Here is a 26,900-nt window from a genome sequence, read left to right as displayed (position 1 = left end):
TTTGTGTCAAACTCTTTAGCTCACATGATGTTGACAGAAGTCATAACAAGGAAATGGGAGGGTGACAGGATGGGGTGTAACAGAACAGTCCCACACTATCAATGGTCCCCTTGGCCAGTTCATAGTGAAGTGCTGGTGATGCACAACATCTGACTTGCTGTCACAGACCCAATGTGGTCAGGTGTAATCTATCAGCTTCTTAAGGCAAAAACAAAAATCATTTTGATAAGCTGCTTGCGTAAGAACAAGTGCTGGCTTGATTTACATGCAAATCCACACTTCCCCAGATTTCTGTCCAAAGTCCAAAGTACACATTTCGACGTGATCACTTCAACAGCGTTCCTAGGTGCATTGTTTGTTTACATGAAAATGGGACATCCTGAAATGGATACTAAAACAGTTGAGGGGGACACTGAACACTGAACTCCCCAGTAGTAGTGCCTATGAATCGAGGCCCAATGGAGCATTTACAGATGCATTTATGTTCTGCTACTGCAATTTATATGAAACCTAAATCCTACAATAGCTTTTTACAGCCAGCATTAAATTACATATAGAAAAGCAATTCATTCCGCTGAGGGCACATGACAAGAGAGGTGCTTTGATGCTCCAGCCAGTGACAGCGTGTGTGTACGAGGGGAGGTCTGTTAAATGGAGGCTGACAAGGAGTAATTATTCTAATGCAATACATCCCAGACTAAACAAGAGTAGCTGGGATGAGGTGTCAGATGCAAGTCATTATTGTTGACAAGAGCTGGATCCAGCCATGGCAGCTGTCTCCCTCCCAGGTGGGCTGACCAGACCTGCTGTGGCTGCGTCTCCAGGGTACTGACAGGGCAGGCATCAGACCTGGTGGAGTAGGTAGCAAGGCCATGGGTGGTGATGTCTTACACTGGAATGATGGCAGAGTCCTTAACCCTTTCTGATGTACTTTGTACATATATGAAAAAATGTAACCATTCAACCAGGTCTGTGTTCTGTGGGACATCTTTCCAAACGTATTTTTACAATGCAAAACACTGCGTTAATTTAAATTAAAGTGACTTCTATGAACATCCTGACAAACCTAGTGATCAAGGATGTGTTAAAGACAACAAACAACTTAAAGAAACACGTGTGTAGACATTATAAAAAGAAGAGTATAAAACTATATGTCAAACAATTACTGAATTGCTTCAATAAAACAAGAAATGGTGTCTGATTCTTGCATTTCCTTTTGTAGCTAGGTATAGATTTGGAAGATTTTGACAAACAAGAAAGAAGTTAATGGTTCACAGTCATCAAGGGTATGACAGTGTATTAGGGCATCAGTGTGGCGTAGTGGTTAGGGCTCTGGACTCTTGACCAGAGAGTCGTGGGTTCAATCCCAGGTGGGGGACACTGCTACTGTACCTTTGAGCAAGGTACTTTACCTAGATTGCTCCAGTAAAAAAAAAAAAACACCTGTATAAATGGGTAATTGTATGTAAAAATAATGTGATATCTTGTAACAATTGTAAGTCGCCCTGGATAAGGGTGTCTGCTAAAAAATACATAATATTATTATTATTTATTTCTTAGCAGACGCCCTTAACCAGGGCAACTTACAATTGTTACAAGATATCACATTATATACATATACAACTATATACATATATAAAAACAACTCAGTAAAGTGTTTTGGAGTATATGGTGGGGTTCTACTGTAATGAGAAATTCAATTATATGTTATTTTATATTTAACACGCAAACCACAGAAAACTCAAGAGTTTGTCAAATTTCATTCTGTGCCACTATTTTCTCTAGCTACTGTATCATATGTTAGTGTTCTATATTCCTCCACATCTGCATTCACCTCCCCTGCTCTAAGAACATGTTTAAACTGTACGTGTATCGTGACAAAACTATGTTTCAAATGCCACTCTACTGCTATACAAGATCCACTCAATATGGCAGCTCACAAAGCTGCATTTCCCTAAGCTACCATATCCACATAAAAACAAGGTTATGTAAAAAAAATACAGCATAAAACAACTACAGTTGTGCATCAGCAGTGTGGAGTAGTGGTTAGGGCTCTGGACTCTTGACCGGAGGGTCATGGGTTCAATCCCCGGTGGGAGACACTGCTGCTGTACCCTTGAGCAAGGTACTTTACCTAGATTGCTCCAGTAAAATCCCAACTGTATAAATGGGTAATTGTATGTAAAAAAATAAATAATGTGATATCTGTATAATGTGAAATAATGTATAATGTGATATTTTGTAACAATTGTAAGTCGCCCTGGATAAGGGCGTCTGCTAAGAATTAATTAAATAATAACTACGATAGCTTCTGTATATAGAAATCAATGGGTTATAAATGAGCCGTGTGAAAATAAAGTAATAATAATACTTTTTTACAAAATGTAAATAATTTTAATATATTGTACGTAAGTTATTCATTGTTTAGTTATTCCAGCATGTTAATATCAATTAGATCTCTCTAAAGAGCTGAACTCTGGAGAGGCTAAACTCCGTCAGCCTAAAAATGCTAAATTACATCATACTTGAGAACACTGTGATAGTCTCACATATTTGCATATGTTCAAACTCTGGGTATGCAGGGTTGCCCCCAGTGAATATCTCACCCTAATAAACAATATTAAAATGAATGAATTCTAAAACAAGACACACACAATTTAAAATGTCCTTACATTTAAAAAGATTATATCAATAGTTTCCCAATGGCTAGTCTTTCATAAATTCATCAGTTCTGCGCATAATTTCCTTACAGCGCATTATGTATAAAGTTATTTCTTGCTGGTAATCTGTAATCCCTCGTACTGCGTTAACAGAGTAAAGCACCTTAAGTGACTCAACACTGATGGAAAAAATGGTCAAAGTTGGGGGTCGCTGTATGTAGATTAGTTTGCTGCTCTCCATATTCTCCCAACAGCTGTCAATCCGGTTTGTTTAAAATAAAGTATAGAATGTTTTATATGCATTTCAATATGGTTTATCAGAATATACTCAGTAAATATTCATTTTGATTGATATTATTTTGATTTATGTAATTGGTATGAAAAGGCTCTAAAAATGAAAGCTCCAGGGAGTGAAATGGAAACCCACCTAGGATAGTAAAAAACTAGTAAGAAGGGTTTCTTGCTAGTTTTGATAGTAGTTCCAGTCTGTGCTATGGACAAACCTACATAAACAAGTTTTTAATGTAAGCAATTGTTTTGGAGGGTGTAAATGCTACCTATAGTACAGTAATACAAAGGGGGAGCGAGATGTATACTTCTATGGTAGTATAACACCCCCCCCCCCCCCAAAAAAAGCAAAATGTCTAAGACTTTTGCACAGCAGTGTATATATATAGCACTGCTTGGTGACCAGCCAGGGAACAAATCTTACCAGCGCTGGCTAAAGAGCTAATGATCTGCCCGTTACTTTGAGCAGTGCCATATCTTTTCTCTGTTTCTGTCTGTTGTAACCCCCCTAATTTACTAGTCCTGCATTTCCAGTGCTTCTGGTCTCCCTGCCTTCATTAGGAACTGTTTGCATCATCCCTTGTGAAAACGTCAGATGTCATCAGTGACTTCATTCTTTATCACTTCCTCCAGTGTAGACAGTGTAACCTTCAGAAACCTGCTGCCCACAGTTTTATGTCTTAATTAGCACTACTGTCACTATGGGGAATACCTTATCATCTCAATTTGAGAAGACATGCAAAGACCTGGTAGATTTGAACATTTTAGCATCAGCTGCTTTTGTTTAGCTGCTTCTGTACAAAATGAATGACACGCCTGAAACACTGTATGCATGAAACAGTTACTGAACTTCAGCAAGTTGTTAATTAAGGTATCAAATTAAAAATAAAGTAATTCTGTGATTACTGTGCTTAGTAGTACAAAGTGTTCAAGCGTGTGTATGTCTGTAATGACATTCAATGAAAGATAACTTGATACAGTTTACACAGAAGGGAAATTATATATATATATATATATATATATATATATATATATATATATATATATATATATATATATACACATTTTATTTATTTATTTATTTATTTATTTATTTATTTAATATAAGTAGCTTAAACACACAATTAATACAGAGTGCATTTTTTCTGCAATTTGCCACAAATTAGCATGCAATTCTGTATTAAATGTAAGCTCATTAAAATAACAGCTTGAGGTCTCTGAGTCAGTTCAGTACAACCTGTTTTAGGTTGTTGAGTCTGTGATTAAGAACAGAACAAAATATGGCAGCATCATAACCCCCCCCCCCCCCCCCCTTCCTTTCAAGGATAAATTACACACACGTTTCATACCATGAAGAGGAAGGTAATCATGACCTACATCTTAAGCATGTGGAATTGAATCTCATAATAAATGCCCAATCCAAGTTTCCTTAAATGTTTCCAACAGGGCCATATTCACAAAGCATTTACCACTGTGCTAAGTTAACACTAGAACCGCCACGGCAGTCATTTTGACGGTTTGAGGTTTTCAAATGTAAATTACTCTGCGTGTCTGAAAGTAATGTGGTTGACTGTTTATGACTTTTCCTATATACTTGTATTAAATACCCTAACGCCGTCTGAAAGGCAGGATCATGAAAATAAAGAAGTGTGACAGAGACAGAATGATTCTTGGTGATAAATCTCTCTCGTGACCCGTGAGGGCGCTGTGTAAGGGAACAGAGTTTAGAAGGAAGTCGGTAATCTAGAAAGGGGGCGGAGCTACGATACACTAAATCATCGACCTGGAAGGGAAACGATGTGGCAGCCACGGATTGGAGGAGCGGTTGCACTAGTAAACCAAGGGGTCATGATTGACGTTACAAAAGGGGGCGTAGTGAAGTGATCTGTTCCTTGGTATGGTTAAAAGTTGATCCGGAAGAAGAACCTGTATTGTAATCATGAGCGTTTTGTTTGTTTTGTTTGTCGTGTCTACCAAACACTTGTTTGTTTTTATTAGATGGCTAACACGATCCGGAGCTGTCGCTAAAGGCCAGCACTAAACCCGGACAACACTGCACTTTGTTTCACGATAAACTGTACTAGCACCGCGAACACTAGAGCACGCACTGTGGACTGGTGATTGTGTTTGCGTTATGTGTGGGTGTAAAAAGATCGGGACTGTTATAATTTCAGGACCAACCCGTGGATTACAACGAAGCAATACACACCACTGTATTGCTTGTTATCATTATTTACTGTGTTTTGTGTTATCAGACCACTGGATTTACAAATAAAATATCACTGCACCTGGATTATCGTTGTCTGTCTGTTCATTGATCACTGCTGCATTCCTGCACCTGCACACTGATAACCACTTTGCCACAGGATGTTATAATCCCACCCACCTAGAACCGCCAAAGCCTACATTTTGACTGCCTTTTACAATAAATGTTTTTATTTTGAATATAACCTACAATATTCTATTTTATTTTTATAAACAAGACTGTTGTTATCTCTACTAGACCTGGCAGCCATCAATTCCTTTGTTTTGTACAAGAAATGCACCGGGGAAAATATCAGTAGGAAAGATTTAATCTTGAAGCTAGCCACAGCACTTCAGCAGAAACATTTCGATCAGAAAACTGCAAAGCTGCAGGCTGCAGCAGCTCAACCTGGATTCAGTGCTGCACCGAGTGATACATGCAACAGAAAACATGTTGCTTTCGTTTTAAATTAAAAACTACTTTCGTTTTTACAGTTTTGTATGTACATATACCTGTTTACACAATAGTTTCTTTTGAAATGTTTATTTTATTATAGTTTTCATTTTTTTAAGTAGTGCTTTATATGTGGTAAGTCAGAAAATAAACCTTTTTATGTTTAATTGTTCATTTAAATACAGCATTTCAGGTGTGCAGATTTTTAATATGATGTGCTTAAATAAAACTTTTGAGGTGTATCCGATAGTTTGTCTTTCATTTTAATATTGACGGTGTTTTAAAATGTAACCGTCATAATGACTGCCGGCAGAAGTTTCAGGTATGAGTATAACCACGACGCCTCTAGTTTAAGAAAACAAAAATGTTGATGTTAAAAAGCTTTGAATAAACAACTCAAGGGGTCCATTAAGAGCCCCTACAAGCACCTTAGCTGTTTTTTGCTAGTATGACATTAGAAATGGGTTTATCCTGTTACAAAAAAAAGAGTAAGACGTCTCACTGCACACCCTGTCGTTTGATTTTCCTACTCGCACAGGGAGGCATGGGGAGCCCCAGTACAGTAATACTGCCTTTACTGCATTAATAAAAAAAAAATCCTTGAAACAGACATCTTCTAGAAAAGATTGGTCGGTGCTTTGTATATACTGTCACTTTCAATTGAGTTTTTAATGGCTAATTTGTTGCCCCCTGAAAGTTTGAAAAAAAAATTGCAATACAAAATCTCTGAAAAGGAGTCAATATTGTAACCATAGTACATTCTCTCTAGTACTGTATCCACTTGGTGGTAATACTACAGTATACAACAATGTACTGCATTAAACAGCAAACTACTACTGCAAAGTATTTTTATAAGGGTTATTACATTGGATATGAGTGTGTGCATGAATCTGTGTGTGTGTCCGTGTGTCTGCTGTAAGCATCTTTTGCACCAAATATGATCTATAATCTAACATTGTTGTGAGCTCTCAATCAATCAATATTTATTTTATACAGCACCTTTCATAGTGGACCACCATCACAAAGTGCTTAACAAGATAGTGAGGAACAATGCATAATACATTAAATACAGTGAAATACAGGGCATAGTACATTAAATACAAACAGTAAAAAAAAAAAAAAAAACATTGTTGTGAGCTCTATACATTTATATAAATGATATTGGTTGCAGTTACAAACTTTGGCTTTGTTTCTGTCAACCTTACTGCTTTTATTTTCTTAAAGGTATAATAACCAACGCTTGCTTTATTATTATAGCAAAACTGATTTTTCTGTTAATCTTTTTATTTTTTCAGGCTCTACGATATTTTCATTTTTGCTCAGGAAGAAGACAGTTTGTAAAAGATCAACTGCAAAAATAAAAAAGGGACTTGTAAGATGTTATGCTAACGAGAAGTAAGAAAATGTTTCTAAGGTATTACTTTTTAAGAAGGGGTTACTTTCCAAACTACACAGAAAGCTTAATTTTTGTAACTTTTAAGTTCTAGAATGTGCCTATGAAAACAGAGTTTGTTAAAAAAAGTGTGTTCTTTATCATTTTACCTGTACACCATGAAGAACTGGTGTGAAGACCAGCCTTAACACCTAATCCTTTAAAGGGTTAACATATTCAACCAAAAGCAGTGCATTTACAGAAATAATTGTTAGGGATTATATACTGTAAGGACAACAGCACAGCGGTTCAATCAATTACAAATAGAAACATAAATTAATAGAAGGAATTTATATGTATCATGATGATTCAAGTTCAGAGCTTAATGAACTTGATTGTGAATCTGTCATTTTTAATTGAAATCAGTGACTCTTTTGTTTTTCCCCGCCACCTTCCAGAATTCCACTGTCCTTCATCACATACCGACTCCCCCTTGCTTTCTGCTGACTGTCATGGCCAATAACACCACGTTACCAAAAATATTATAATTCCGTTAACACAGGAATATTTGACTGCTAATTCAAATCACATCCACTGACTCGACCAGCCTACATGATTTAAACACAACAGTAAAGTCTGACTCTTCCCAGAGCATTCAGATCTTCCCAAGATGCATTACCTACTGCTTCTTTTGGTAGGTAAGGATTAACAAACTTCTCTACAATCAAACTTCGCCAAAGGCTTCCACTTCTGAGTGCTTTTCACTATCAATAATGAACAAGATGAATCTTTTATGAAGCATGCAAGCATGGAGAACTGTTACCAAATGTTTAAACTGCGTACACCAACTGACAAAAGACTGTAGAGTCAACCTCAGATAAAAGGACATCTGTTACAATCACATGCCTCATAACATCACGCACGACAAGCTCTTCAGAAAATGTAGGCAATCTGGTTTCATCTCAAGGTTTTATTTTAAGTCATTTTTGCTTTACTATATCAACAGGGTAGCTAAACATGTTACACATGCCACTGCTGCTGCTGTTGTGGGAAAAGAAGGATTCATTGGAGCATTCCATTGAGGAAAACAAGCGAGTAACATGGTTCTAGAACTAATCATGACAATATAAAAAAAAATGACTGTACTCCAGTAACATGTATGGTCATGGGCTACAGCACCGCTATGGCCTGTAACTACAGTGACAGTCCTAGAATGTTGTTGCTTGTTGTCTGGCATCTCAGCCTCTATGTTTCACTGCTCTGTGGTAACAGTTCTTTATTAAGGCCATGTGATCTACATTTAAGGCCAAGGCTACATTTAACTTCCAATAATATCGGTATGCTATCTATTTCTTGCAGCATTCATGGTACAGAGTTATATAATTCAACAAATCTCACTGTCAGAATTGTTCAGGGAGAGGTCACAACCTTTGGCTGCTCTGCACAGTAGGAGGTAGATTTTTATAATGGGCAGCCCCCGATATGGCCCCCCTGTGCGTACAGCCTTGCTCAATAGAGATCACTGCTTATCACTGACAAAAGACAACACCACTGCACCAGCACCACAAGCCCCATATAAGGGAGGGCCTGCTGCGGGTGAGTCAAATTGAACCCCAGCAGGCAAGCTGGCTCTACTTTCAAATTATGGCTGTTTGTTTATGTTATTTTTTACTTGCTCCAATTAATTCGTTCCCAGTATCTCCTCAATATTAAGTTCACTTTGAAAAAAAACATGTTCAGACAATTTTAGTTACTACCATTGCAAACAAATAGGGCAGAATTATAATATAACATGTATATGTTGTAAGGTGACAAACATAACTGCAAGGTACTGGACATGGCATTAATTAAACTATATATATATATATATATATATATATATATATATATATATATATATATATATATATATATATATATGTTCTTAAATACACTGTGTCCCATTTTCTGAAATTCCAATGTAAATTCTAATTGGTTTCCCTTCATATATATAAACAGGCTTTTAAAATCAATCTATGAATTCAGAACTTTTTTTCTAGTTTAGTTAGTGCAAGCTACAAAATCGTGCTACAAAATCGTGCTACAATTATCACTCCGCTTTATATAGATAATACACAAAATAAAACTGGATTTTTTTTTCAGCAGTTTTAGCATTTAAATGTACTTGAACTAAAGCAATTTTTGTATAAATATATATTTTACAAACAAACCTTTTTCTCTAAAGACATGTCACTATATCAGATTTAAATATATTTGTTCACTGTATTTTTGTTTCGTCACTGTACTTTTTTATATCAAAGATAAATTAACATTTACTGACATGCAAAACAAATTGTCGTCACCGTTTTACTGTAGTATTGAATCTGTGTGTTGTGTATTGATGTATGCGTGTATATACTGTATATCAAACATGTTTAAATAACTTGATATACTGGAAATTATATCGTATAAAAACAACTGCAAAAAAATATACTAAACAAAAGGGTATAGAACACATTTCAAAAGTGAATCATTTTCATTAAACACCTTAAATCAGATTCAAAATAAACACATTTACGAACACCAGACTGTTATTTATCCTTGTATTTCAGAGCTTCGTTTTTTGGAAGGTTTTGTGATAGGCTAATTACAAAATTCCACATCATGTGAAACCTGTAACTGCTACATATATTGATCGGTCACGTTCTCTATCAATCTGATTCAAAGAAAATGTCAAGATAGAAATATATGTATAGTGAGTATCTATATTGACAGATGTAGATAAAGATACGAAATTCATGTAATATTCCATTCCTGTTTTGAATAAACGGTGAAGAAACTAAAAGTGCAGCAGCCTGGTCACTGCATTAGCAAATCTGCTGAAAAGGACACAGCTGAACATCATATTAAACTGCATCAAAAGATCGGCAGATTATAAACGCTACAATACCAAAAATCAGGTCACTCTGCAGGTTCCAGCTTTACTGACTAATTCACAGAATTAAGATTAAAAAAAAGAAAACGCACCCAGCTGCATTCAAACCCTTTCACTGTATCTACAGGAAATAACATGCATTATAATGTTCTGTAAACCTCTTCTCCTTATGGATTTGTTTCTATATTTTCATTTTTTTTATTTTCAAATGACAGTTCCAAATGCAACGGGATAGTTAGAAGTTATAAGAGAAAGGCATGTTAGTGCAAGTTGTACGTTTAACATTACTGTCAAACGAGTAAAATAACAAGGCAACATTGCGATGTCTTTTTTTAATTGTTAAATTGTAAATGCATATTATATATATATATATATATATATATATATATATATATATATATATGCATTTCAATTGGGTGATGTAGTGGATCACACAGCAACTGTTTTTAAATTATGCTACTGTAGTAAACACATGTATGATTTTTTTATTTTTTTTTAATTCAGATACACGACTGACAGATCTGATTAATATTAAGAGCTCGTACTACAAATTTCCAGGTAAACTCAAAAAGAGAAGTAAAATATTACTATAAATGACCAACAACTGAATTAATACTGCACATATACTTTCTATTATTGCTACTGCGTGTGATGTTTAATAATGTTATCTTTTTTTGTTTTATGCAAACAGTAGCCATGAAAAATAGAAAGAAAACAACTGAACCAAAATGGGTAAGAAAGTATTAGAAAAATGTTCACGTACTACATCCCCTTTTGCCTAAAGTACATTATAAACTGAGAATACACTATTATTACAATTTCTCCCTTCTTTTACACTGAAATCAAACAGATCAAGTGATGGGCAGTATCACTGAAATGTATTATTCCATCTTTAATTGAGTTTGGAAATTCATGTTCTCAGCTAAAAATGAACTTGACAATACCCTCAATAGTTGACATTTACAATAATTTCATGTAATTGAATTAAACAAAAAATACAGCAATCACCCTGCATTATTTTGATTTTAATACATGATGAAGAATCTAAAAGAGCAGCAGCGCGGTCATTGCATTAGCAAATCCAGTGAAAAGCACACATCTGAACATCAACTTAAATTGCATCAAACGGGTCACAGAATATAAATACTGCAATGCAAACAGTCTGGTAAGGCTGCAGGTAATATCTTGTCAGACTAATCAGAAGTCTGTGGGGAACATTAAAAAAAGCAGCACATCTGCAAGACTAAAAAAAAATCCCAGATTCTGATCAATTCAAGAATTTGAGGTACTCACTTATAATAATTTGATCGGTTCTCTACTGTCCATAAGTACCTACGGTGTACATACAGGCTCCACCACTGTATGCATCTTGAGTGTGAAAACATATTTGATAAGGTACAAGTTTATATAACTGGAATTTCATTTCTGTTGTACAACCCAATGGACAAAGCTGTCGTAACAGAAGGAAAACTGCCTATTATTCAGTTTGAGAGGGACTGTCAGAGTGGCTGTAATATTGGGCTGTGTGACAGGGTAGCATCACGGCCCAGGCTGTTACCGACAGGAAAGAGACCCAGAGACAGAAATCTGCTGTTTAAGTGCTGGTGCGCACGTTTTTTTAACAAAACAAACACAAAAACAGGAACAAAATAAACACGGCACGAGGGCCAAAATAAAAGGTTTAAACAAAATAATAACTATGTGTAGTCTGGGCATTAGCCTTCACTACTACGTTGAAAATCAATACAAAAAACACAGCACAAACATCCACCCAAACTCCTTCAACAATCAAAGGATTTCTGGTTCCTTTTATACATGTGGCCACTCCCCAATTAGCACCAACTACTACACTTGTGATTGCTGGCAGGGACAGATTTAACCCCATCCCTGCCAATCTTACATTCCCCCCCACACACGCTATTTACAGAAGCAGGGCTCCTGCCCTGCCACAGGCTGGTAATAAAGACAGTTAGTGTACTTGGTAGTAAATCACTCTTTTTCTAACAGGAACACATAATATGTAAATATCCAAACAAAATATCTGCATGTCATTAAATATTGTAGATATGCTTTTTAAATACTTATTATTAGCATTAATCTACTAAAAATGAATGGTTATGTTGTTAATTGTTTGTTTGTTTTACATTTAAAAAAGTATTAGACTGCTGTACTACAGTACATTAATTAACTCCTGTATCTCATTTGTCTTTATATTAAGCAATGTCTCATTTTAAGAATTAAATGAACCAATACGGTATTACAGACCTACATAGAAGGTGAAAATCTAGAGGAACAATTGCAGAACCACTGAAGGAAAAAATAGTGGTCTGTATAATTAATAACCCAGAGAAACACCTCTTGAAAATCAATTAAGATTGGTGACAGAAGTCAAATCCCTCCCCCACTCCCTGTTCTAGCGCCCCCCACAACCTCTGTCCGTGGAAGTGAAAGCTCAGAGGGTCCCTTAACTTAATCCTGTTATCAGCAGCCTTTGCAGTTTCAGGAGCCTTACAGATTAACACAGCAAACATTATCGAATTTACAACCAGCCGCCAGGACATCTGCCCTACTTTTAGCAGTTAATGTAAAAGGAACTAATCTGGTTAAGAGCGGAGGGCCGTTTCACAAATCTGCACGCCAATGACTGTCATGTCTCTTCTGGAGAGCAGAAGCTGAATTAAGCTGTCAGCTTTCTTCTTACTGCTTGTTAAGGCTAACAAGCCCATTCATACACAGTACTAATGAGGTACTCAGGCTAAAGAAAGTAACCCAAACCAGGAGACGAAGAACAACAGTGCTGGGCTCAGCTGTACCCTGATCTTTTACAGGATAACAGGCTCTATCCCTATTCATGTATTGTAGAATTAATGGACATAGGATGAATCTACATGATACTGTACTTTCGAAGTGGTGCAAAAAGCATTGATGTTTTAATACATTTAAAAAATAAACTAAAACCACATCAAGATTCTGGTTTTGTTTCTGCATGTTATTGTTGCCTTCACATTAATTACCAGTGGGCAGTCTTTGTTTTGTCTCCATACCCCAAATAATTACACAAATCAACCTTCTGATGTGAGCTGCCCATTACCCTTTGCTTGGTGTACCAGAAGAGACACAGATGAACGCAGTCCTTCCCATATCCACCCTAATATATTTACAGTATTTGAGAGACATCTGTTTTTCAGTTTTTACATACATTTACATATTATGTATGAATTACCCCACCGCTTGTATTTGATTGGTATTCATCAGATTCTGTTTGACAATATGCCTTGAAAACATAAATCGCACACAAAGAAAAGGCAAACGTATGAGAATAAATTAAACTTTGGTATGCAAAGCTCAGAAACCATCCCACATTCCTGGCATAATTCTTTCCTGTACTGCCTCCAACGATTAGAAATTGTTAAGTCCCAAAATAGGCTCCAGACAGTACCCTGTATTCCTCTCAATTATTTTCTTTGCTGAGCACATGGATGGCCCCTACAGTATACGGGCCGATATAATTCTGGAGAACAAACTGACTGCAAGTCATCACTGCATGGATCATGCTGGTCTGCTGAAGAACGCAGCTAATCTGAAAATGTTTCAAGTGTAGCTCCCAAGTTAAGCCAGACCTTGTCTACTCGGAGAAAGTTGCTAAGCAGAGCATTAATACAATTAAGTAGATTGTTAGTCTTGTCTGACAAGACATGTTAAAAATATGCTCAAATAGTGGAAGGGGGTCTAGTTGTCAGCTGGAGAAGCCGTAATGAAATGTTTCCTCACAGGGAGTGCGTACTTCTGCTGAGGTGGCTGAATTTGAATTTGAATTCTTTAAGAGGAAGAAGACTGAACTATTGTAAGAAAGTGTCCTTAATTAGGTGGTTCTACTGAATTGTTTATCTGAACAATGACTATTAAGTGAAGATGCTGTCATATTGTGCTGTGACCTGTCAAGCTGTGAGGCAAGTAAACTGCAGAAACAAGCCTGAGGACTGCAGCTGACATGTTTTTTTTGTCTCATTGGAATTTCTACAATTTTAAAAATACACTCCAACCTCATTACAAAACTGCCCCTAGTTGGCAAGCAGTCTACATGTTATATAATAAGGGTGACTTTAATAGGATTTAATATATTCAGGAGCCGTAACGATGTTAGATTTGAGCAAGAGTAAAAATAAAAATACACCACCCACTCAATATATCGCGAGTGTCGGGGTCCCAATATATATCCGCTATACAGAGGGCCGCGATATAGCGACACACCCAAAGAAAAACAAATAGGCTAACAAATACTGTACAAACATTCCCTCGTTTTATCAGGAGCGTCAGGGTCCAATATAAATTCTCTATGCAACCCGCTTTTTCTCATTTTTCGTATAAAAAGCAGCACACCGTTTTAATTCATACTGCGGAGGGCAATTGCTTCTCATCAACTTAAGTCTCCAATAATTAATTTCATGAGTCATCCTCTCCTTTCTCAAATGCACAAACCCGCTACATTGAAAGAATCCATTCCCAACATAGGAGGCTTGTTGCTAGGGAGCTGACGTCACTGCCCTGTGATTTTTGTTAGTGCATTGCTGCTGTTACAAGTGAACACCTCGCTGGCTAACATAAAACCGCTTCAGCAAGTAGATATTTAATTTGCTTTGTGTTATTGTGCAATGCGTGTGTATATGGTACAGTGCTATGTTAATGCTTTGTTTTTAATTGTTTCGTATATTTTTGTTTGTGATGTGCAGTACGAAATAAAACGAACAGTACTTCTAAGTGAAATTGCCTGTGTATATTTCAGCTAAGGCATGTGCAGTTAGACTGTAAAAATGGGGAGCCAACTTCAGGACCGCGATATAGCTGAATCTGCAGTATAGCGAGGGGCGATATAACGAGGGGTGGGTGTAATAAAAAAAAAACATATATATACAGTGCCTATAGAAAGTCTACACCCCCTTGAACTTTTTTCACATTTTGTTGTGTCAGTGCCTCAGAGTCTCATGCATTTAAATGAGGATTTAAATGAGGATTTTTTTTCCACTTATCTACACACCATACTCCACACTGTTAAGGGGAAAAAAGTTTTTATTGAGAAAAAAATTATATATTAAAAATACAAAAAACTGAAAGATCATAATTGGGTAAGTCTCCACCACCCTGAGTTAATACTTGGTGGAAGCACATTTGGCAGCAAGTACAGCTGTGAGTCTGTTGGGATAGGTCTCTACCAACTTTGCACACCTAGATTTGGCAATATTTGACCATTCTTCTTTACAAAACTGTTCAAGCTCTGTCAAGTTCCTTGGGGAGCGTTGATGGACAGCAATCTTCAAGTCATGCCACACATTTTCGATTGGATTTAGGTCAGGCCTCTGACTGGGCCACTCACTCCAGTCACTCCAGTGTAGCTTTGGCTGTGTGCTTTGGGTCGTTGTCATACTGAAAGGTGAACTTTCATCCCAGTTTCAGCTTTCTTGCAGAAGGCAACAGGTTTTCCTCAAGGACTTCCTGTACTTTGCTCCATTCATTTTCCCTTCTATCCTGACAAGTGCCCCAGTCCCTGCCGATGAGAAACATCCCCATAACATGATGCTGCCACCACCATGCTTCACAGTAGGGGTGGTGTTCTTTGGGTGATGCGTTGTGTTGGATTTGCACCAAACATAACGCTTTGCATTTAGGCCAAAAAGTTCAATTTTAGTTTCGTCAGACCACAAAACTTTTTGCCACATGGCTACAGAGTGTTTTTTTGCAAACTTCAAACGGGATTCAAGGTGGGCTTTCTGAGTAATGGCTTCCTTCTTGCCAACCTACCATACAGGCCAGATTTGTGTAGTGCTTGGGATATTGTTGTCACATGCACACTTTGACCAGTCATGGCCATAAAAGCCTGTAGCTCTTGCAAAGTTGCCATTGGCCTCTTGGTAGCCTCTCTGATCAGTCTCCTTCTTGCTCGGTCATCCAGTTTGGAGGGACGGCCTGATCTAGGCAGGGTCTTGGTGGTGCCATACACCTTCCACTTCTTAATAATAGTCTTGACCGTGCTCCAAGGGATATTCAAGGCCTTTGATATTTTTTTATACCCATCCCCTGATCTTTGCCTTTCAACAACTTTGTCCCGGAGTTCTTTTGAAAGCGCCTTGGTGCTCATGGTTGAGTTTTTGCTTTGAAATACGCTACCCAGCAGAGGGAACCTACAGGAACTGCTAAATTTATCCTGAAATCATGTGAATCTCTACAATTTAACACAGGTGGAGGCCACTTAACTTATTTGTGTGTTATTTTGAAGGCAATTGGTTACACCTGAGCTAATTTAGGATTGCTATTACAAGGGGGATGGACATTTATCCAACCAAACTATTTCAGTTTTTATTTTTAATTAATTTTCTACAAATTTCTAGAATATTTTTTTCACTTGGAAGTTGTGGGGTAGGATGTGTAGATAAATGAAAAAAAAAATGTTTTAATGCATTTTAATTCCAGGCTATAAGGCAACAAAAGGTGAACATTTTGAAAGAGGGTGTAGACTTTCTATAGGCACTGTATATATATGGTGTTATGTGTTTAGTGCTGATTAGTCTTTAAATTGCTTGCAAATATTTTCAAAAAACTTTGTACCTGTCAACTTTTACATAAAGAAAAAAATTAATAAAAAGATTTGTAATTGTAGTTGTTCTAGTCATTGTTATTAACAAATCAACAACAAGTCTTTCATTAAACATTTACATATTTTCTGACAAATAATAATCATAATTCCAACAAAAACAAATATATTAGAACAACATATGTGCAATTTTCATGAATCTATATTGTGTTGTATTTGCCAGGCCTGTGCAGATTGCACCTGAGCTTTCCTCTAAGCCTTATTAAGAGGATGGAGTGCACACAGGCTGATTTATGCAACCGAGAAAACAAACATTTAGATCCCTAGATGCTGAAGAGTGATTTAGCTGCAAAGAACAGACATGAATGGAAATTTTAATCCATCTCGAGAAGGTGCTGTTCTTTGTGCTTCTAATCTGAGCTCTGATTTAATACACTCTAGAAGCCTAAAGTCCTCTGAAAAGCAAACATGTAGCATCCTGGTGGTGGCGATGACACACAGTTACAATCTCTGCTTTAAAACAAGTTGCTCAAAATAACGTAGCACACTATGTCAAGCCGCCAAAAGCACCCTCAAAGCATACAGAACTAAAATACAAGCAAGCATGACCATTTCTCAGAGGAACTAGGATCACACAGCTTAAACTTGATGTGTCAATAGCTGTATCGTTAATTCCACTGGTACAAGGCAAAGGGACACAAGTAGCATGAGTTTTTTTTTTTTTTTTTTATAATTTTTGCAAACCTCAGTGTTAAGATTTACATTGCTGATACACAAACCCACTTCTAAAATACATGCTCTCACCTTTTGTTTGAGTGTGGAGTCACTGTGGGTTAATGTATGGTAATGCATCATTCATAAACTACCTTGTTAGTACAGTGCGCAGACTGCTGCTTTGTAAAACAATACAGAATCCTGCTGAGTATACCAGCAGGTTCTGATAAGAGGCTATTCAAAATAGTTTGAGACTTAACAAGGGCTGCTTCCTCAGCGACCACCTTCTCTACCTGCTGTCCCCAGCCGCTCCCTGGAAACTTGGCGGCAGATGTTGCCGCGTTAAGTTGGCTCTGAAGTGGCTCTCCCGTTCCCCCGTCTCCCCCAACAACACAGTCAAACTACATTAGATCTCTTTATTTGTGCCTCAGGCAAGTTCGGGAGTGCAGCTGTGTCCACCCCCGCTCTACCTTTGGTGTTGAAGCCCCTCAGGCGGCAAATGTGAGACCAAAACTGTTCTGCCACTCTAAACTACATCTGCTGACAATCCAGCAGTCTCGCTGCGGGCTGGTGGGGACCCCGGGTCTCTGCTCAGAACAGATGTCTCCAACAACCTGCTTCTTTACACCTGTACGAGCTCTTGTAACCTCACAGATTCTGCACTGAAAAATTCATGACCCTTGGGGGTTCCTGTCTGCCATCAAAGCCTCTTTGCTCGACCGTGTGTGGCTCTCAAACTGGGCCACACTGCATTAGCTGCTGGCACTGAAAGAGACTCTTCCAGCTTTGATAATTCATGCCTGAACTTCAATTACTTGATAAAAGGACTTGAAAGTCTGCGATTGAGTTCTCTCCTAAATGAGGTACTCTGGCCCTTTGGGGTCCTGGAAAGCATTTCCCTGACTGAAAAACCAGCCAGCCTGACAGTGGTCCCCGGTCTCCTGTCTCCTGATAACATGCACTGACACGTTTCCCAACTCGAGAAAAGGTGAAAAGGTCACAATACTACTATACTAAGTACAATATTACAGAATGTTATTAAGTCATGGTGAACTTTTGTTAAACCAAAGCGATAGTCTCGTTATTCTGTCTTTCATAAGCCACTTACCCAAACAAAATCCTAGTACCGGTACTAAATATGATGACACAATTAACATTCCCTCGGTGGGGATTTTGCTGTTCATCAGTTTTTTCTTAGAGCTATTTCCTGCCCTTGTTCTCTGGTACTGTAAGACAGCATAAGACACTGTTTTGGAAAAAAGATGAAAACCAACCAAAACAATGCAACACTTCCCCTGTATGAGCACCAGCTGCACGCTTTCAAAGATCCTACTTCGGATTTCCGTTTCTAATAGTTACAAGCATGATTGGGGATTTCCTGTTTTTCCGTCAAACTGTTAGTATTTTAATTACGCAGCAGAGAACTGGATATGAAAGTCTTAATGCTGTCCCCACTGCTATATTTTGGATTCTTAAAGAATCCTCAGGATTGTACGGCACACAACTTTGATGTTATTAACAACTGTTAACATGTGACTTTCTGCATGTGTGCATAGTTTATTTGTATTTTTTTTTTTTTTTTATTTTAAAAGGATGTCCTGCCTGCTATAACATCCCTGCTATCAGATCTTGTAATTGATATTGGCATTGGGCTGCAATGCAAATGGATATAGATCTGTCTTACGTCAGTGATTTATAAATAACCAAAATACAGATCTTTGTTTTGATCCTCACTGTGTTTTTCCACTTGAATCTCTAAACATTACATTTTTAGACTGCATATTAATAAAAAAAAAACCCATGCACAAGTCTACAGTAAAGCCAAGGGGGCTACAGCTTTAAAAACCTTAGCCAGACTCCCTTGAGAACACCCAGATTTCCAGCACCGTAATTGGTCATGGCTGTCACATGCCGCTGCGATAGTCACCAGCCAAAAATCACATGACCTTATTGGGTAATATAATTAGCTTGATGTAGGACTGTATTTCCTGGAAGCCTGATACATGAAAAAGAAAAGAAAAGCTGCTTGGCTGATCACAGATCTCACCTCAAGCAGGCAAACGCATACAGTATTTTAACTTTAACACATGTTAAACCTGGCTGCTTATGAAAAGTCCAGACAAAAAAAATAAAAATAAATAGTTTGCTTATTGTTCAGTTACAAATTATGCCGATTTATGGGTAAGCATTTGAAAAAAAAAAAAAAAAAAAATCGAAACTTTTTAGCACTTGCAAGTGAATTTCCGTTACAATCTGGTAATGGGGAAGTGGTGGAAATCCCCAACATAATCTCTCAATTTGAAGTGGCTCTTCACTCAAACACCACTGAAATGAACCACCTTGCAGATAAAAACACTCCAATGTTTTAAATAAAAAATATGAAACCTAGCCAGTTTTGAAGCACTCACACTTCTATTACGAGACATATTCACATACGTTAGCTGATATTACAAACATCTTGGTTTTACTGATAACTGAATCTAGGAAATACAGATGACGAATTCTTGGCTTTGAAACAGATAAAGTGATAAGGTGGTGGCTATACATGTTTATGGACCAATTTGCATTTAAAAGTCAATTGAGTCATTTTTGTTATATTTCAGAAATCAAACTAGATTCTATGTATAAAAAACTATTTTGTGCCACCTTAAACCAAACTTGATCAAAATTATTATTTTTTAGTCATCAGATCTTGTTTGCATGTGTTTCTCAAATCCCCTGATACTTCCAGTTGTACCGACTGCAATCTTTAGGCTCTTCTTAAAGGCAGGGGACAAATTTAGCAATGTAAATGTGTTAAACTTTTTGGGTTTTATTTTCCAAACCGCTACCTCCCTTTAAATGTTAATTAGTCATTTTTACGCCGTCTCCGCATCCTAATAAAGAAAAAGCTATTCACTACAAATGGGTTTAAGATTTGCTACAAATCAAGGATGGACTTGCTATCAGTGTGCACCATACTGGATATTTCATGCTGAAAATAAAATCTATCAGGACAACTATTTTAAATCAGTGAAAGCACAACGATAAACCAGGCAAATGAAATGCAATTAGAATCAGCGATGGGCAATTAACGTAATTGGTCACGTCTGTTTGAAATAAAAATAAGGCTAAACAGAATCAGGCTCAGTGGAGATATGAAGGTAAAAACAAGTGACACTGTTTTGTAATTAACGGCTTTTTTCTGAGTTTAATTAGGAAACAGAATCTGCTCAAAGTTTAAAGGGATGTCATGTGATCATAAATAAAACTTGAAAACTTCAAGCCCTAACTACAGACATTATATTGAAGTGTAGTGTAAAAATATTGGCATTGTAATGCATGAACAATAAAGGGTATGTAAACAATGTAAAAAATAAAAAAGCTCACTACCCTATTCAATAAAGAACAGCTCTTGATTATCTTGAAACGCATTTAAATTAAAGAATCTTTAGCAAAATAAATACAATTTGTTATTAAGATTACACCTGTCGCATTTTATTTTGCATTTACATGATAAAGACCCCTTCACGTCACCAGTTTGTGCCACAACATACAGAACATTATTATTATTATTTTTTTTTTATTAACGTACCTGTTATTTGGATAGCTCTAATATGAGACCTACATTGCACTTTGCAACTGCAGAGTAGAAGCAACACAGGAAATGGTTTTAAAACCTCAAGATACCTCAGAAACCTTGTAATAGCAGATCCATTTTCTTATAAATGTGTGGTTAGCTGTTAACTCTGCTCTGCTCTTGTTTTGTGTTATGCCTCAAACCTCACTTGGACCATACCTGATCACCCGTCTGTGGGCGCATTAAAGAAACTCTGTCATACTGCCTCCGCAACAAGGCCCACAAAGCATCCAGACGACCCTGAAGGATGAGGAACAGCAGTTAGTTAGGGTAGCAAGATGAAGCATGAGTTAAGCCACAACCTGCAAACGTAAATATATTGATTGTTTCTTATGTGAACAATATAAATAAAGATAACAATGAGTTGAAATGGGTTAAAACAGTTGAAGAAAGAATTATATTCATCGCATTATGCATCATTAACCCTTTAAGCACCGGGATTGTGTTAACACGATCATACTGAAGTGGGCTTCTAGGACTGCGATTGTGTAAACACGATAAAAAAAAAGCACTTTGTTTTGATGACTTACAGGGCCACCGTACTTTGCAGTACAGGCTTGAAACACATATCAATGGCTAGGGGAGGGACTGACGTTCACTTCCTGATAGTTTTTTCTTTTTTTTTTCGTGTGACGTCACTGAGAGGGGCATTTAGTGTCTAACGGGCGAAGACTGTTTACAGCAGCCAGGAAGAGACAACAGCACAAACAAAACATCACAGAAACTTGTTTAGAGCTAATAAAAAAGGGGAAACATTGTAAATCTGATGCATTTTATTTATTATATTAGAACATTTATTCTGTCTCATGTGTTTTAATATATATGTTTTTACAACATTTATAAATATCAAGAAACGAGTGGATATAAGCATATACTATTTAATTGAACTAAATGTATCAGGTAGGTTTTTTTTTTTCCTTATTACTGATCATAATGAAATGAGTAACTATTATTTTATTTATAAATATTTATTTTGAGAAAATAAAATCGAGAGTAGTGCCATTATTGCTTATAAAGACCCTGAGAATAAACGTGTATTATGTCATTACAATCACTCGAAACAATGTCTTGTAATCTGCCCAAACATCAATATTTGTCAACAAAACTTTCAGGAAGTATTGTAAGGTCCCTCGGGCCATAAAATAACGCGTTTTTATACATGTATCTCAAAGCAGAATACATCATAAAAATTAATTAACTTAAAAAAAAATATATATAAAACGAAAAACGAAGTATTGTGTTGAAAAAAAAGCGAAACGTGTATATGGTTTCTGAAGTACTTTAAAATGTTCCCCAAAGTGTTTTGTAAAATGGACAACATTTGCAAGATGCTTCTGTAAAATATAGATTTTTTGTGAATTTTTATAGGAGGAGAGTCAACTACAGCCAAAAAACACCTGGTCCTGGGGGCGCATCCCACTGAAAAATGCTTGGTCCTGAAAGGGTTAAATTAGAAATAAACCAAGCAGAGCGCATGTCTCGTCTCCTGTATTGCGTCACAGAGAAACCCAATTCATGACATTGACCGGACCATTAGTTTTTTGTACCATGCTGTATTCCAAATATCAGTATGGTTGACGTTACCTGAGGCACCTCTGGGAATTCCATTCAATTGCAAGTCAATTTACATCACAATAAGCCACCAAACTCAGCCACCTTTTATCTCTTTCCAATGAAAATGAAAATGGACTAAATAAATCTCTGTACAGGTTACATGTATACTAATATTATACCATTTTCTTAAAACTAAAAAGTGGCAATTCAACATATGAGCAGACACTCACCTTGATCGGGGTGTACCATTTTGATTCAGAGGTTTGGGATATAGGAGGAGGTCTGGCAGGCTTCCTTAGCATTGGCTCTTCAGTGTTCTCTGGCTCACACACTATAGCATTTTTAGCTTTCTCTAATCTGGCACCTTCTTCAGTGGATCCTTTTTCTCCCCAGCGAACCTGCAACGTTAATACCAAAGAATAATGGATTGACTGTAAGTTAAAAGATATTTACTTTATATAAATTCTGTTTCACTTCAATAGGAATTCATGAATTCGTTCTCAATTAATGCATAATAGTCTACTCTATGAAGAGGCAAACATGACTTTTTTCTTCGATGATTAGGATTTCAGTGGTAAATACAGAAAAAGAAAGAAAGCTACAGGGACTGACATTGTTTAAAACATACATTAAAAGTTTAATTACCAGCTCTCATCCTTTGTTATATGTCTGCTAACATTCTTACCTCATTATCGTTTACTAAAATGTATAATACATTATTCAATTATTCTACATTGTCTTAAAGAAGTAGCTTTACTGATTCTATATGTACAGGATACAGTCATGATCATTTCAGTTTTACTTTACTAACTCCACTCCACTCCAACAAACAATGCTTAGGGAAGCACATACAGAAAGAAAAAAAAGTTCTGTGGAAAAGAGATCCCTTGGAGAGAGTATCACCTTATTTATCTAAATAGAAAAGATAGGGATATTAAAGGCATTATCAGGTTGGAGGTAAGGAATCTTTGGATCAGGCACAGACGGCAAAGGGGTCTGGGTGTGTTCTAATATGCTGTATCTCGCCAGGGGCTTTCAATTATATACGTATAAGTGTCACAACCTTCAGGGAAAAACTCTTCATTTGTGTTTCGCTGTCTGGGAGAATAAGACAAATGCAAAGTGCCTCTCTATAGCAGCTTTAAAATTAAGCTCTTTTCCATTCCCAAGATCGTGGGAATGTTGTGGGGTATTAGCCCCCCTAGCCTCAAAATCCTAGCGACGCCACTGGTTTCAAGTCAAAAAACAGACAGACCATAGCACACTTTAAACTTGATTCTCTTTAGAGTCTGGACAAATGAGTGACATGACCAGACTTCTAAGATGAATTCATTAATCTGGCAGCAGCACTCAATCTTTCAAACGCATTGTGATTTAAATCATTCAGACTCCACTGAAGACAAGATAGCTCTGCCTGTCATGTCACAGTTATCAAAGCTCCGCTCAAAACAGTGTCACTTTACCCAGCAGAGCTTTGCCGGGACACTGAAACTCTTTTATGGCTCCAACCATGACATCATCCCATCCCATTCATCTTAAATTACCACAGAGGCAGCTCTGAAACTTTAAAGTGTAAGTACCAGAAAATAAACAGCAGGGTTTTCTGGATTGCACAAACTGGGCTAATACCATCTGTTTAGAAAATGTCCAAGGAGTGTTTTATCATCCGTCTTTAAAACATTGGTTATACCAGTGTTACTCATTTGTGGCTCTTTCAATCCATCCCAGTCTAGGACTTTGCTTCAGTTATTGAATTAAACAGTCCATAGCCTTATTACAATCATAATAATTGAATAAAGATGTTGAATGTATTATTAAGGACCTGGTTGGAACAAGGTCATAGTTTGGGCTGGACTGCTAGATCCACACTTGTGTCCCTGGTCTACACTGGTCTAATTTTACAGTAAATAAATACATAGGTGTCTTAGATGCGTCCTCTCGTGTCTTAATTTGCATGTGCCTTAATATGCATTACATTTGCATTTACATCAATAGAAATTGAGACCTGATTGACAGATTGCATCTCAAGCAAGGACATAGCTCCAGATTAAACCACCCCAATACATTTAACTGAATAAAATAGCAGTATATCTTTATTTTCAACATAACCTATATTGTATAGACAGTTAATATGCTTTGGTTTGTTTACCATATGCAACAGCATTATCTTCTATCTATCTAGACTAACAAATGCAGTTCATACAGTGGATTTCTGCTATTTTAGAAATGTCATGAATTAATATATCAGATTTGCCAGCAAAATTGTTATGGTAACAATACAGATAACTTTGTCCATGTGTAATGTATCACATCCTGTTCAAACCAAAAGACTGGCAAGACTGGAATGACACACTACAGACTCCTGAACATGTTACTGCAATTGTACACTCCTTGATGTACCCATTCATGCTACTAGAAATGTTTGTGTTTTCTTTGAGTGAAAAATACAAACATAATGTTGGGAAGATACTGTAAGGGGGAATGGCATCTCTAACTGAATGGTTTTGACTGAATGAATGATATAGTACTGCTGTGTACCAAATGTGAAGGCAACTGGGTCTATTCAATTGATCTAAACTGGAGAGGATCTACATACCCCAGTGAGGTAATACAAATGTGTGTACTATGGTTATAAAATAAATTTTAAAAAGAAATCTTTAGTGCTTTTCTGCAAACATATGTGTGTTTATATGACCCTGCAAGTATGACATCACTGTCTCAAATGGACTCAGATGTAAGGCTTTGACAGTGTGACAACAGCAGCTGTTGCATCCATCATCAAACTTGATCGAGAGACTCATATCATACAGCTCTGGACAAAAGATTTCCATCACCTAAAATTTTAGAACTGAGACGTCATTAAAAAAAAAAGTATATGTAATCAAAGAAACTACAAAATGATATCTACCGGAAGCCATAATAGTACTACAGTATTTCATATTAGATTTCATTATGTATATGGAAAACTACAAAGCAGTTGTAATGCAATATGTTAACGGAACATTGTTCAGCAGGTTTCGTTCGACTTTATGAAGCAAAATTTGTTAATTCTATAGGGTGATGCACAACCTTTGGCCATAGCTGTACAGTTGTGTACCAAGTATAAAAAAACAATATCTCAAAGCCTCAAAGCCATTTATCATCAGGGCAGCAGTGTGGAGTAGTGGTTAGGACTCTGGACTCTTGACCGGAGGGTCGTGGGTTCAATCCAAGGTGGGGGACACTGCTGCTGTACCCTTGAGCAAGGTACTTTACCTAGATTGCTCTAGTAAAAACCCAACCGTATAAATGGGTAATTGTATGTAAAATTAATATGATGTCTTGTAACAATTCTAAGTCGCCCTGGATAAGGGCGTCTGCTAAGAAATAAATAATAATAATAATAATAATCATCCACCTAAAAAGACAAATGACCACAATATTACCACCATCTAAGGTCAATGTTAAGGGTATTGTTATATTATCCCAGAGTTCCTAAACACTGAAAATATAAAGTTGCTTATATTACTAGGATTACCAGCTAAAGCGTAACACAAAACATGTTAAATGCAAACATAAGGATCAATACCTCCATGCGTTTTATCCCGCCAGCACCTCTACCTCCATAGTAAGAGGCATCTACAGTTGGCCATTTCTTGTTTGGCAGTGGGTCCTCTTCTGGTTTCTGAAAGATATTAACAGAAATACAGCAATCTTTAGAATATAATGCCCCCTGTGTATAACATGAATGGCTGGGCTGCCTTGGGTTGAATCATGTATGTATCATGCTCCTCTAATATGCTAACATGTAAAAAAATTAAGAAATAAACTAGTATCATATATAGCATACCATTACTCGAGTATACTACGCATTTGTTATATAATGCACAACCTAAATATTTTGTGCAGAACACATAAAAGGAACATGTTATATTTAAAATATTACGGTAGTATTTTTCATACTACGGGTACTATGGATACATATAGTAACCCATTTTACAAACTTAACATACAACTGCAACGTATTCTACTGATTCTAAAACCTAAAGATACTAGATGGATCTGTACAGCTATAGAGTCACCTATAGATTAACCAAAACTAGATTTTGTAAAATATTTGACAAAAAAGTCTTTATTAATGTCTTCATGTTATCAAAGTAGTGACTCAAGCCAAGTTACTTTGGATGCAGTCTACACTGTAATTGTGGCTAAAAACATTCTGTAATATCCTGAGCTTCACATCACATTTCCTGAGCCACATTTAGCTGGCAGTTACTTTGATCACTTGATCCATGATATACTCTTGATATTTACTCTTCACTTTATATGTAAAAAGAAAGTTTGACATTCACAAAACTGTTGGCTTCTTTAACACGACTAGAACAGATCCAAGGAAAGAGTATAAAAAAGCATTCTACAAAAACGGTTTATAGGGCTGCATATTTCACAGTCAAAATTGTGATCCATATCCAAAAAAAGTCAATAAAATATATCCTCTCAAGACACAGGCTTGGTT

General features: G+C 36.8%; 1 protein-coding gene across 1 annotated transcript in view; it reads right to left on the bottom strand.

Annotated features, from left to right (window-relative positions):
- The window catches only part of LOC117403982 (anthrax toxin receptor 2-like), a 79,027-nt gene that overhangs the window by 18,433 nt on the left and 33,694 nt on the right, over nt 1-26,900 (bottom strand). Inside the window, exons 14-16 of the mRNA XM_058989704.1 lie at nt 25,974-26,069; nt 22,636-22,803; nt 21,011-21,091 (exon numbers count right to left, since the gene is read on the bottom strand). Coding sequence (XP_058845687.1) covers nt 21,011-21,091; nt 22,636-22,803; nt 25,974-26,069 — 345 coding nt within the window. The remainder of the gene's footprint in view (nt 1-21,010; nt 21,092-22,635; nt 22,804-25,973; nt 26,070-26,900) is intronic.

The sequence above is a fragment of the Acipenser ruthenus genome, chromosome 2 (assembly GCF_902713425.1).
Source record: "Acipenser ruthenus chromosome 2, fAciRut3.2 maternal haplotype, whole genome shotgun sequence".
NCBI lineage: Eukaryota > Metazoa > Chordata > Actinopteri > Acipenseriformes > Acipenseridae > Acipenser > Acipenser ruthenus.
Note: the sequence above shows the minus strand (reverse complement) of the source record. Positions and strands in the feature narration are given on the sequence as shown.